Source organism: Saccostrea cucullata, unplaced genomic scaffold, assembly GCF_032062105.1.
Source record: "Saccostrea cucullata isolate Sc308-1 unplaced genomic scaffold, CSIRO_AGI_Scuc_v1 ctg392, whole genome shotgun sequence".
Lineage (NCBI taxonomy): Eukaryota > Metazoa > Mollusca > Bivalvia > Ostreida > Ostreidae > Saccostrea > Saccostrea cuccullata.
In genome coordinates, this window is record NW_026922758.1 from 15,031 (window position 1) to 29,368 (window position 14,338).

Below are 14,338 nucleotides of genomic sequence, written 5' to 3' on the forward strand. Positions count from 1 at the left end.
CTCACTTTGTCTTATATACACATACTGTACACATACAAAAGTGACGACAAGTTCTGCTTACTGATTGCAAATTTTATTTCATCGTATTATATAACAATTTTTTCTAGTCAATACGGTGATTTTGCCACCCTTAGAGTTCAATGTTCCCTTCGCCCTATCGGAAGTTTGTAAACCTTAGGTGGCTCAATCATCGTATTGGCCTCAAAACCAGCAAATATTATATAATCTATCATACATGCTTAACCTCTCTATGATTCTTATCTAGATTTATACTGATCTTCGTAGAGTAAACAGAATTATTAATCCATTAAAAAGTTTGTTCTTTATCATATACATGTGAAATAGCTTACTTTCATCATATCTCACAAATTTTGATTGTCGTGTGGATTTCAGTAACAATTCATTATCATTAAACTATTTACCAAATTTCTATTCAAAGTGGATGCCTTTAAACAGTATAATCTTATAAGTGATTATGTTTGAATTTAACTCCTTGAGACTTTCCGTCTGCCTACTACGGTGTATATATATATAGGTTATAATCGTGCGCGCACATGTACAATGGTGATCTAAATAAATAACTTAGTGGCCACAATTTGTAAATACATGTGGTAATAAAATTTATGACTGATTTTACATTCTTACAAACTTAAAGCAAATTTTAATCTTAAATATCCTTAAACAGAGAGGATATAGACTTTAATTATTCCATTCACATTCAAAGAAAATAACAGACTCATCAACTTACATAAAGTAGAAAGAGGAATATAGCAGGTTCGATGACCATTATAAATGCTGTCACAAAATGAAATGTTCAGTGAAAGATAAGACATTAGCGTTATGTGAATAGGTCAAGAATTAGTATCCCTCTTTAAATTTAACAAGGAAAGTAATTCTAATTCAATTTCTCATTCACCTATTACATTTACCTTAGTGCCACTTTGCCGAAAATAAGTGTGAATATTGTTTTAATTTTTTGTAATTGCAATTTTAAGTGCTTACAAAAAATAATATACTCCTTTGAAAGAAGTCGATACCATTATGTACTACACATAATTATACATTTTTACCTAATTTGGTTATAGTTATGATATACTAGAAGTAAAACAAGATGTACTAGATGAAATTAATGTAGCACTAAAAGCAATACTGGGAAGGTTAAAACAGTGATGGAATCAATCACTGAAAAAAAAGAAAAAAATGTTGAAATGATATATATGAAAGTAGGGTGTTGATGATTACTTATATATAAATGAATAGAGAGACCATAGAATAAAAGATAAATGCATTGAATGTTTTAATTAACCTTCTATAAAAATATGTGTATTTTACACAAATATTGTTATGAAGTAAATTATATTATTCAATACCAAAGAGAGAAAGAAAAGAGTTAAACAAACAATATCAAAGGCATTTCCAACATCATTCCATGTCATAGGTATTTCATCTGACTCCATATCCAATTTTTCCGATTTCATTTGAACAACTTCGTCAGGTTCGATTGAGGATTTTGGCTTGCAGCAAAAATAACAACGTGTTAATCCACGAAGAATCCATGGAATCCGTGTATCATCGCTCCTGTGATAAAACCTCATTCCAATCACTACTGCTAAAATCATTCCACATCCGATGATCATATCCACTAACAGTTTATAGGTAAGAAGTGATACGTTTGGCTCTGAAGCTTCCGGAAGTTTGTCTTGGATTATAGTAAGAAAAACCGCTACTGCTAGAAGAACCGTGATGCTAAACCCCAGGCGTTCCCCAGATTCAACCGGAAGGAGGAACACAAAAAGTTGAATGAAATTCATGAGTACTATTGGCAGAAGTAGGCCAGCTATGTAGTAGGTAGTCCTTCTTGTCATGGATATTGTAAGATGGATGACTTGGAAATTTTTAGCCGTTGTTTTTACAGTAAAGGATGTTTCCGTGACTTCCCATAAACCGTTTTCTTCATAGAGTTCCATATGAAACGTTGATGACGCTGCTTCAATATTGATATCTTCAGAATAGTAACCGGGGATGTAATACAATAAGGAACATTTTTGTCTATCAAATGGGTAATACGTCACATCCGCATCACACGTAGATTCATACAGATCTGGCGGATGAAAATCCACCCTTCCATCATCTTGTAATACACAATCCATCTCATCCAGACCAATGCGTTTTAGTTTATCGTATGGATTCAAATTCACAAAGTTTGGAACCCATATGTCCTTCAAGTAAAATTTAGTGCTGTAGAGATCATTTCCATAGGATGCTGGGTCCCAGACCAATCTTTCATCTTTCCAACTAAATCCGAAGGCACCGACAACTGCAATTTTACCATCCGTCTCGGAAAATTCTTTGAGTGTAACTAAATTGAAGCTGGCGACTATGTTAACCGGCGTAGTTCTGTCGGCTCCGGGTCGAATTCTTTTGTTATATCCGTTTAATAAAACTTGATGTAGTAAAGTTTCATTTGCAATCGTGTAGCATTCTACTCCCAGTAAAAGAGAAAGAAACCAGACCTTCCCAAGCATCTTTAGTTTTTGTGCATTTGTAATTTGTGTCAACGTTTCAAGGCTCCATCACTGTGCCACAACAGCATGAAAAGTATTATCAAAAGAATTTGATTCCTGTTTTTAACCTTCGTTGAGATTCCTGTTTTTAACCTTTGTTGAGATTCCTGTTTTTAACCTTTGTTGAGAATTATTGCATAAGAATTAAGACGGATTTGTGATTTGTTTTTTGTAAATAAGGGAACATGATATCATAGACGTATAATCCTTCTAAACAAAATAGTTTCTATGATGTAGATAACAATAAGTACCAGCTGATAAGTACTTCTACTTTTAATCTTTGAAAATAAGTAGTATTCCGCAGACTGAGCAAATCAAAGGTGATTACTGGTCAATAGTAAGCTTTGAATGTTTCTAATAAAATGTTAAATTTCAAAAATTTTAAGGCTTCAGTGTTTCGAAGGACCAATGGCATTTTGCACTCTTGATTTGTACTCAGGAATCTAATCAATGCTAATGTTTTCCCTTGCTGGATAAGGTTTAAAACAACCATGTTGAATTGCTTTCAAAATGCAAATCTATGTAAAAAAAAAAACAAACAAAAAAAAAAAAACAAACATAAGAAAGAATAATAACTATTGAATCATTTTTTTTAATGACGTTCCCTATTATAATTTTTAAAAGTTATGTATTATCTGTGCCTATCATACTCTGATGTGTATTTATTTACGATACCAGTATTATGTAATTTTAAGCGAAAAAGAATTCTTTAAAGAAAATTAAGATCGATCCATTCATTTTCGTTTATTGGATTTATTTGTTTGTTTTTATATCACATACTACATTGATATTTAAAACCCTTTAATGTAAGATGATTAAAGGTTCAGTTATGAAAACAACAGCATTTCATGAGTAGAGGATAAAAAAGATTTAAAGACAATCGGATATATCTAACTTAAAGACATTGAAGCATACACAGTCATTCAGAACTGATCTTTTACATACTATAGCTTTCAAACATTATAACACGCATCCTTCAGACAAACAAACAGACAGTATAATTCTACGTGAAAATGCAGGAAAATACTGATCTGACATAACATCCACATTCTTATTCCAAAATAAAGAAAAATTGAAAATATATATACATTTAATGTAGAAAGAGACTCGAAATGCACAATCTTATCATGTCCCATGTTTCTTTTATTTTAGTAGAAAACAAGAAAAGTAACATGGAAAGAACTCACTTAAACCGACACGTTTTACGAAAAAAGAAAATTTTATTTTGTGTTTTTTTTTTTTTGAATAAAAGAGGGCGAGGTGAATTTATAATAGAGTTACTTTCCACTAAAATCATATTGTTTTACTATATTATAATAATGATAAAACCCATTACTTGTTTGCATATATTTATTTGAGAGAACAAAATTATCAACCTTACAGGTCGTATTAATTTTTTTAGTTTTTTTTTATCAATTTTACTTGCCATGAAAAAAAAATTATGTATGTTTTTTTTTTTCTAGGATAGCTTTTTAAAGGAAGGAGTATTATCAGGGAAAACTGACTGCCAAAAAGTAAAAATTGTTGAGTAAAAGTGTTATGATGTCCCTGCATCCCTCTTACCACCCTCACCCGAAAATATATATTCGCTTATGTTTTTTTCACATGAAAAAAAAGTTATAGTAGTTTAAATACAAATAGCTTTCCAAATCAATTTGTTCAATGTATTTTTAGATCAATGTAAATAAAATCTTTTATTGACCTGGAAACGTGCAGGTCACACGTATTTTTACATAGTTTGATCTCAGCCAATCAGAGAAGAAATTATTACATATAATAATGTAATTTGGAGGGAATGAAGAATTGTCAAGCTCAACAGACCATTGAAACAATGCCAATCAGGAGCAGAACTAATGCTGAAACAACCCGCTTGTTTCTTTAACTCCAATATGCCAGCAAACAAAGAAATTGACAAAAAAATATATAAGAACATGCAGTATTCTTCATCACAAAAGGTCAACTCATTTATTATAACCATCATTCATGTCCACATCTCGTATTTCTTACATTATACATCATATTGCTTCCTAACATTTCAATTATACAACTATTGAATACAGGTAAAATTTCACACCCGTTTTATTTTCGCCCCTTCCGTCCTTAATTGGGCTGGGAGAATTTAAAACGGGTCGAGTTCATACAATCAATATGTATATTTTTTTTTTAAAGTGTGACTGGGCGATTTAAAACGAAATTGTTTGCAAGATTGAAAGGGCGAAAATAAAACGCCTCGAAAATAAACTTGTAAACAGTTTACAGTGCCTAGATATAAAACATATGAAACGTAATTCTTTAACATGTTCTTCGCCCTACACCATCAGTCTTATCTTGCTAGACAATGTCTGATGGTGAATATAAACATGAAGAATGGACCTTTAAACAGACAAAAAATAAAGGAATCCCAGTCTTTTAGCTAGTTTCATTATTTCATAAATATTGGGAATTCAGTGGAAGAAATAACGTAAGCAATGGAAAATATGTGTAAAAAAATGACACTCTTTAGATTAAAATAAAAGTATCGGATAGATGTTAAAATCTCACAGTAATTAGCGATAATTTGCAAAATGAAAACCACACATTCTTCTATCTTTGATAATTCAGCTGTCAAAATAATATATATTTTTCTAAACTTCATAAAAACCCCTAAAACAAACCTTATAACAAAAATATTATTGTTTGCAGCTAATTGTAAAGTTTCACTTACGTCACGATCTTTTTCCTCAGATGCATCCAGCTAAAATGTTAACAGCAGTGAAGAAGAAATTTCACTAGTACTGATCAATATTTTTGAGAAGACCTGGTGTAAATCAGATTTGAATACCAAACGCTCGAAGAAAATTTGAAATTACGAAATTTTACTAAATTCAATGAAACCAAAATACTCGACATTTCAAAATGTTACACAACCGTTCCCTCGAAAAATTAAATTACAGGAATTTTCACAACATAAAAAGCTTTCTTTCTTTAAAAATGGAAGTCGTTAATTAACTTGATTTGTATTTAGTCATTCGCAAAATAATTCGAATTAACGCTACTCACTCCTTTTGATATAGATTCTATATATTAGATAAATTTGAAATAAAATATATTAGAATTCAATTTACCAAAATAAGACGTTCAAATATACACAACCAAGCACTGTGATAAAATAAAAGCAGGAAACAAACGTGTTTTTTTTCTTTAAAATGGAAGTCGCTAATTAACTCAATTTCTCATTAGTCATTCGCAAAATAATTTGAATTATTACTACTCACTCCTATTGATATGTCTATATAAAAGGCGACTAAAATATGGGGCGGTATTTTACTAGAATAAGACGTTCATGGTAATATAACAACCAAGCACTGTGATAAACGTAAAAGCTGTGAAACAAACGTGTTGATTTTATCTTTTCAAAAGTCAACTAACATTTGTACTTTACTTATGCAGCAGTAAACCTTTATCACCTGCATACGAGATAAACATCCCTCAGTTGTTTCAATATTGCAGCCCTTCACCAGCAATAATTTCTAAAACTTGGTATTCTATATTATTGACAAACAAGTTGATGGAGAGCAGTCTCGTTTAAATTCATCATTTCATATCTAATCAATACAAATGACCTTGTTTCATGCATTTGATAATTTTACTTATGCAAATAAACCTTTATCACTGGCGTTTTTCATACTTATTGCTAAACCATTATTTATTCACCGAATAAAGGGTTTGACAGGACGGCAGTTGTTTCAATATGCAAGAGCATACTCTACGTATGAATAATTTCTAGAACTTGCTATTACTAAGTTATTGACAAACAAGTTGATGTAACAAGAAAATCTATTTTAAAAAGTTGCAATATTCCATCATAACGAATATAATTGCTCAATCATTGACAAGTAATATATTTATTAGAAGTTACACAATAATATATGGGTGAAGATATAGAATACCATTTGATTTCATGCCTACAAAATAATTTTACAAAGCGCACACAACAATACGCCATATTGTTTGCATTTAATTCAACAAATGTATCATTAAAACAATCAAATGCTGACTGGCGTTCGATTCATTGATTATTGCTAAACCATTATTTATTCACCGAATAAAGACGTCACCGTATGCCGGTGAACGGCTTCAAATTTAGACCTATGCTCGGCACTCCTCCATGAGCATCTTATTTTTTACCGTGAGGGACGTACGTTTTTAAGGTCATGGTCCTGATTCCTACTTTCACTTCTGGATTGCTGAGCGCTTGGCGAAGGAAACTGTATCGTTATCTTCAAATAATTCATGCTTATTCAAACTCTCTTATTACGATCGTTATGATATCTATAGGATTTGAAAATTATTGTATTATTTCAAACTGCCCAAATATCTATTTTAAAAAGTTGCAATATTCCATCATAACGAATATAATTGCTCAATCATTGACAGGTAATGTATTTATTAGAAGTTACACAATAATATACAATGTATTGGGTAAAGATATAGAATACCATTTGATCTGTCGTGCTCAATACAAAATAAAGCTCTTATAATACAAAGCGCACACAACAATACGCCATATTGTTATGCATTTAATTCAACAAATATCAGGTAGTCCAAAGCTTTTCAAAAACGAAAATGACCGTTATAATTCATTTCTGAATTCCTCTAGTGAGGAACTTAATTATATCCCCTGCTAAAATAATAGGAGGGTATGTAGTGATCAGGATGTCCGTCCTTCTATCCGTCTGTTACACTTTGGGTCCGCAACTCTTCTTGTATTACTGATTGAATATATGGAGATAACGAACAGTATTCAAGCTCAAAAGTCCATAAAACAAAACAAAATGGGGGCAGAGCAAATACGGGTCTCCAAAACATCAGAGGTGGGATCAGGTGCCAGGGAGGAGTGAGAATCCACTGCTGACCAGTGCTCCTTGTCATGATCGGAAAATAATGGGAAAATCTATCGTCAATTCAGTGTGTATATAATATACTAACAATTAGTATGAAAAACGTCTGTCAGAATTTGACCCAATGATAAATTGTATTTGCTGACAAGGTCATTGCATCGACCATAGAACTTACGAAATGATGACTTAAAACGAAACTGCTGATATTCTTGTTTCATCTTGAATGGAATTTAATGAAACCTTCACGGAATCTTCATTACATAGTGCCATTGTGACCTCTCACTTTACTTTTTGATCTGACAAATATTTTGGATTTCCCAAATCAAAACATGGACATTGCCGTTCTTTCTGTATAGAAATGAAGGGTATCTATATTTCATCCACAACTATCTATACCATTGAATAAATTTAATGGTACTTTCACACATTCTTTATTACAAACCGGAATTGCCATCGTGCACCTCCTACAATATACCTTTTTGACACTTATTTTATTCAGTGAGCTCAATGCTCACAGTTCTTCTAGCTTTTAATTACAAATTTTGAACTTGTTGCAAAAGATTTGTCATTTTGTAGCAGAAACAACTTTTTGATTTGTGATTAAAAAAATCAATCTCTCCAGATCAATTATCTTATAAGCTATCGTTATTATCATTATTATTATTATTTTAAGATTTCATCAATGCTCTCAAAAGAAAAGTACATATTGGCGTAGTATTTTTTAGAGAATTAAACAGATTTTACTAATTTTCTAGTTTAGAAGCAAAACCATTCATCTTTGAAAATAGATATACCGATACACAATTATAAAATATAGTGAAAAGAATGTCATTAATTCAATATATCCCACTGAATAAGGAAAAGACCCACTGAGTCTGACAAAACTGATACATATAAATGTATAGATGTTTTACAGGAAAAATATGTTTACAAACTACATGTATGACTAGTCCTAAACTTTATGATACACTGTACGTGAAATTCTTCAACTTTTCTATCGACAATTTCTTTGATTAAGCAATAAGATTATAACATTATCATCCGTACATGGGATTGATTTCTCCCTGTTCATATGATACCCTTGTTTACGTACCATCAATTCCTAAACAATACAGACTACTTACAAATAAATTGATAATACAGGGTTTCAACAACTTTGTTTAAAGTCAACATTTCCCAAATTGTATAGTCCGTCATTAAGACTTGTTTGCAAAATACAATCCAAACTATCTCTGAGATGAATTTTGACTGATGTTTTCCATAAAAATTGTTTGGTCATTAATATTTACACTTTAATTTAAATTTACCCGATCATGATAAAGAGAAAATGGTGGGTGTCCCCGGTCGACAAAGGATTACCACTTTTGTAAGGATCCTGATCCCATTCCTGCATTGAGAGGCCCGTGTCTGCTTACCATTTGTTAATATATGATGACTTATTATGAGAAAGAGTGTCTCAAAAATCATAGTACTTGATAACAAAGACACATGATTGATGAACACTTGTTTAATGAAAACGATACTGACTTCTGACTAGTAGAGGTAGCAAACAAAAGGAGAGACTGCATGAGCAGATTGTCTGTATCAATAAAGACTACATTAAAAAGGTTATCCAAAACATCAACCAAAAAAGTAAATCTTATATCTCTGAGGCAGATGTTCTACTTAAACGTTTTTTTTTTTTTAATTCAACGAATTAAAAGAAATCATTCAAGTTTTTGATACTTTTTGCAGTTCTATTTGTAACATTTCAAAAAATATTCTTCGAAAGTACTTTTACACAAATATTATTATGAAGTAAACAATATTATTCATCACCAATGACAGAAAGAAGAGAGGTAAGCAAACTCTATCAAATGCTTTCCCGACATCATTCCACGTTATAGATACTCCATCAGAACCCCTGCTTGGTTTTTCAGATTTTATGTCAACAACTTCGTCAGGATTGACTGACTGCTTTGAGTTAATTGGAGTACAACATCCATAAAAACAACGTGTAAATCCACGAAGAATCCAAGGAACCCGTATGTCATCGCTCCTGTGGTAGAACCTCATTCCGATCACAACAGCTAAAATCATCCCGCATCCAATGATCATGTCCACCAATAGTTTATAGGTAAGGACTGATACGTTTGGTTCTGAAGCTTCCGGAAGTTTCTCCTGAATGATAGTAAGAAAAACCGCTACCGCTAGGAGAACCGTGATGCTAAATCCCACGCGCTCTCCAGATTCAACCGGAAGGAGGAACACAAAAAGTTGAATGAAATTCATAAGCACTATTGGCAAAAGAAGACCAGCGACATAATAAGTCGTGCGCCTGGTCATTGATATTGTGAGATCGATAAGTTGAAAATTCTTTGCACTTGTTTTTACAGAAAAGGAAGTTTCTAATACCTGCCAGAGTCCATTCTTTTCGTAGAGGTCCATATCAAGGGTTGATGATGCCGCTGTGATGTTCATATCGCTAATGTAGTACCCAGGAATGTAATACAATAAGGAACATTTTTGTTTATCAAATGGGTAATACGTCACATCGGCATCGCACGTAGATTCATACAAATCTGGCGGAATAAAAGTAACTTGACCAGTTTCGGTTAGTGTACAATACATTTCATCGAGACCAACGCGTTTTAGCTCATTGTATGGATTCATATTCACAAACTGTGGAACCCATATGTCTTGGAAATACATAATAGTGTTGTGGAGGTCGCCTCCGTAGGTTGCTGGGTCCCAAATCAATCTCTCGTCTTCCCAATTAAATCGAAATGCACCGACAACTGCAATTTTCCCCTCACTCTCAGAAAATTCCTTAATTGCTGTCAGAGTGAAACTAGCATCTAGATTTACTGGCTTAGTTCTGTCAGCTCCTGGTCGAATTCTTTTGTTATAACCGTTCAACAAATTTTGATGTAGCAAAGTTTCTTCGGCAATAGTGTAACATTCTATTCCCAATAAAAGCGATAGAAACGAGATTTTGCCGAGCATCTTTCTTTTTTTGTTTTACTCCGTTTGCATTTGTAATTCGTGATTACAAATGTCATATAATGCGTTTTGTCGCCACGGCGTAAAGTCTGGTTTACATGGTATGATTCCAGTTAATGACCTTAAGAAACGATTAAATGCACAAAAATTTAAACGCCTTTGTGATCTTATTTTAAAAACAAGAGGGCAAAGCAAACTACATGTATATATGTAACCGTTTTAGTCCATGTTACAGGTTACGTAGTAAAAAATTGACCTACTTTTTCGTCTAATAAAATTGGCATAGTATGGAAAGTTGTGTTCATTATATCACTCTATCTTTCAATCTATTTCTCAAAAAAGTTCAATTATAATTTTGTTTTACTAGTATGTTTAATTTATGTTTATATTTAGAAAAATACTCCATTTCTCATCTGAAATGCGCTTCGAAGAGATTCACTTTTGAGTTCACTTTAGTTTTCTTTTCCATTTTTTTTTTAATTTTGTACATAGCATTCTCATGCACTGAAAGAAAAACCTAGTGAATTTAACTAGTGTGTTTCGTAAAGCGTTGGTCGTGATTAGTAAACTTTCAGTTTACTGGTTAAGATAGTGAGTTGTGGAGCGCTTTAGTGAACGTTACTCATCAATTCTAAATTTACTAATCTTATCTAGTAAATATATATCAATATCTAGTAAAACTACTATTTTTTTTTAAATTTTGTGACATTAACTAGTTATTTTTTTACAGTGCAACTTGTCCATTAAAAGTATGAGAGTTCGGTTTTTAAGCTGACAAACTGAGTACTGATATATCAATAGATGAGAAATTGAATCAAAATGTCTAATCAAATGGTCAAATCCGGAGCAGAGCAAACACAGACCTCCAAAACATCAGAGTTGGGATCAGGCGCCATGGAGGAATGAGCATCTCCGGCCACAACCGTCATGTGCTCCTTGTCATTATAGGAACGATGGGAAAATCCATTAGTTCGGTGTATAAATAATGGCCTAACAATTTGTATTAATAACGTCAGTCAGAATTTTACTTCATGATAATAAGGCCATTGCATCGTCTGAAAAAAACTTGCTTAATGATGACTTCAAATGAGACTGTTGATAACCTTGTTTTATTAACTTGTTTTAATTGTCAATAGCTTATCTCTTTTAGATATCATTCATACGTACAGCATGCTCTTGTGTATCGAATCAAATGAGACACATTAACACCACTAGCAATTGATAGTTTTATATTGCTGTATATATAAGTAAGGGAAGTTGAAGCTGACGATTGAAAAGTTGAAATCATCACGTTTATCATAAATCTTTGTTGTTAGCTTACAATCGATATTTTAGCTATAGTAAATTATCTAAATATAATTCAGATTTTCAAAATCTTTGATATTATACTTTACTTCTCGCTCACTGGGATATATCGAATCGATATATGAATGGAAGTATTAACTGGTTTAAAAACCATAACGTCGTCGATATATCGTATTATCATTATATACCCTCCCACTTTTCAAACAGGGGTATAATAATGGCCGAACAAGACAGAGGGTAGATAATTTTCATATTGCCCCTCAATTGCTTAAAACAATATAATTTCACATCTATATATTTAAACATTTGAATGTTAAAAGGTCTTCTTTTTTCATATTTGGCCCTTCTTAATTCAAGCGTAATCTTCTACGGAATTATTTAGATATTTTAGATAATTATGAATCCACTTGAAAGATCGGGATTTCAAAGTTTGAATTTAGGTAAAATTATAGGCTGTAGAGCTAATATTTAGGTTGATATATCAAATTCTTCTTGGTTAGTACTTATGTACATGCTTTAGATATCCTGTGATCATGTATTTACTTCAAGATTAATAACCTTCAACTACCTTTAATAAAACTAAAAATGTGCTAAAAGCCTCCCATATGGTTATAACTGGTGAAAAAGTCCATGTTTTCCTGTGGCCGGCAAACCCAAAATATGTGTCGGATCAAAAAGTAAAATAGGAGGTGCACAATGGCAATATGTAATAAAGATTCTGTGAAAGTTTCATCAAATTTCATTCAGTGGTATGAGAGTACATAAGAGATGTACGTAATGTTAAAATATCTCCGGAATTAAGCTATATATCTCCCGATTATAAAAAGAAAGTCAGGTCAAACGTGATATCGTAGGAGTCTGGGAGTCCCGTTATTTTCTTTTTTAAGGTCAAGATCTAGTAAATGAAAGGTGCCTACAGATTTTTCAAATTTGAGAAATAAATTCCTTTATTGATGCTTTACAACTTAGGCTTGGCCAAATAAGGCGTTTCGGGGCATAATTTGTAGGTAAACAAGATGAAAAACTGTATTTTAAACAGTCATTTTCAATGAAAAGAAAACCAGTCATGAAAATGGGAGTTTTTTTCATATTCCACAAAGGAAATGTATCCCGATTGCCTACAGTCTCTCAGAAAACGGTAATTAGTATGTTCATGGCCTCTTCTTTAAATCAATCTCAAATTTAATATAGGTATCCGGTTTACTTTTCATATGATTTTCAACTGAATGTCATGAAAATAAACATAATTCTGCTAAAGCCGTAAAGTACGGGAAAAAGAAAGTTGGAATTGATTATGACGTCATAATGGATCTAGAACGAAAAAAAATAAAGTCTAAAGTTATTTACTAGATCTTGACCTTAATTGCAGGTACATATGTATTAATTTTAAAATATCTCCTTAGCCTAAATCTGATTAAACGTCAAAGTAGGATTAAATGTCATGAGGAGAAGTTAAAGACATTCGAGATTAAAAGATTCTGGGATTATCAGGTACACAATATACACAAAAATACTTTCATTTAGAACTTTGCAACATAATCCCTCCTTCATTACTACTCATGTCACAATTAAACACTGTATTAACATCTTGCAAAAACTGTATAATTTAAGGATAAAAGATCAAATTGATACACAGTGTACCAAGAAATTATTGAGATTTCTTTTCGTTGATTTTTTTTTTCTTCCAAATAACTTTTAAAAATCTAATTTTATATAGTTTTAAATCTGTTCATCATCAAATGACAATACTAGCTACTTTCTTATTATACCTCCCCGCTTGAAAAGGAGGATATACATGTATTGTGATCGGGATGTTCGTCCGTCTGTTACCCTTTGGGGTACTCATCTCTTATCCGCAACTCATTTCATACCACTGAATGAAATTTAAAGAGACTTTCACAGAATCTTTGTTACATAGTGCCATTGTGCACCTTCTATTTTACTTTTGATCGGACATATTTTGGGGGTTTCCATCTAGCAAAACATGGACACAACCATTTTTTCCCGTAATATTAAAGGGTATCCATCTCTTATCCGCAACTCATCCTATATCAATGAATAAAGTTTAATGATACTTTCACAGATTCTTTATTGCATAATGCCATTACGACCTCCTAATCTGACACTTATTTCGGGTCTTCCAGAGCAAAACATGGACTTTACCAGTATAATCATATGCAGAGTACCTCAGTTTAATGTGCAGTTTTCGTGAATAGAGTCTCATTAAATTTCATTCAGTGGTACCTATGTAAGAGGAGTTGCGGATAAGAGATGGATATTCCAAATCAAGCGTAAAAGACGTACGGACATCCCGATCACTATATATCCTCCCACTTTTCAAGCGGGGGATAATTACTATCAAACTGGACTCACTAAGTAAGGGGTTGTGGTGTTAGGGGGAGGGGGCTCTATATAGATCCTTTAGTGAAGCTGTATGATATCTATGTGTATAAGAGTATAATAGAAAGTGCTTTTTTTATATAAAAGTTTTCATATACATTTTGCAGAAAAAGACTATACATACATAGATATGATGAACAAAATGGCCTTTTTCCAAAATTGTGAATATTTTGGCTCCAGGATCAGGGTTGTGGTGTTAAGTCATGT

At 32.3% G+C, this 14,338-nt stretch overlaps 2 protein-coding genes across 2 annotated transcripts; both read right to left on the bottom strand.

Annotated features, from left to right (window-relative positions):
* Positions 1–1,352: 1,352 nt before the first annotated feature.
* Positions 1,353–2,525, bottom strand: LOC134262382 (acetylcholine receptor subunit beta-like; the record flags this gene model as incomplete). The annotated part of the gene is made up of 1 exon (XM_062744760.1): positions 1,353–2,525. A coding segment is annotated over exon 1 (1,173 nt), but the record flags the coding sequence as incomplete, so codon positions are not given.
* A 6,695-nt stretch (positions 2,526–9,220) lies between these two features.
* On the bottom strand, positions 9,221–10,429 carry LOC134262383 (acetylcholine receptor subunit beta-like). Its single transcript, XM_062744761.1, has one exon. It carries the CDS (start codon positions 10,427–10,429, stop codon positions 9,221–9,223), a length of 1,209 nt encoding a protein of 402 aa, XP_062600745.1.
* Positions 10,430–14,338: the final 3,909 nt, after the last annotated feature.

Coding starts and splice junctions, on each gene's coding strand:
- LOC134262383 (XM_062744761.1), bottom strand. CDS start 10,429: ATGCTCGGCAAAATCTCGTTTCTATCGCTTTTATTGGGAATAGAATGT.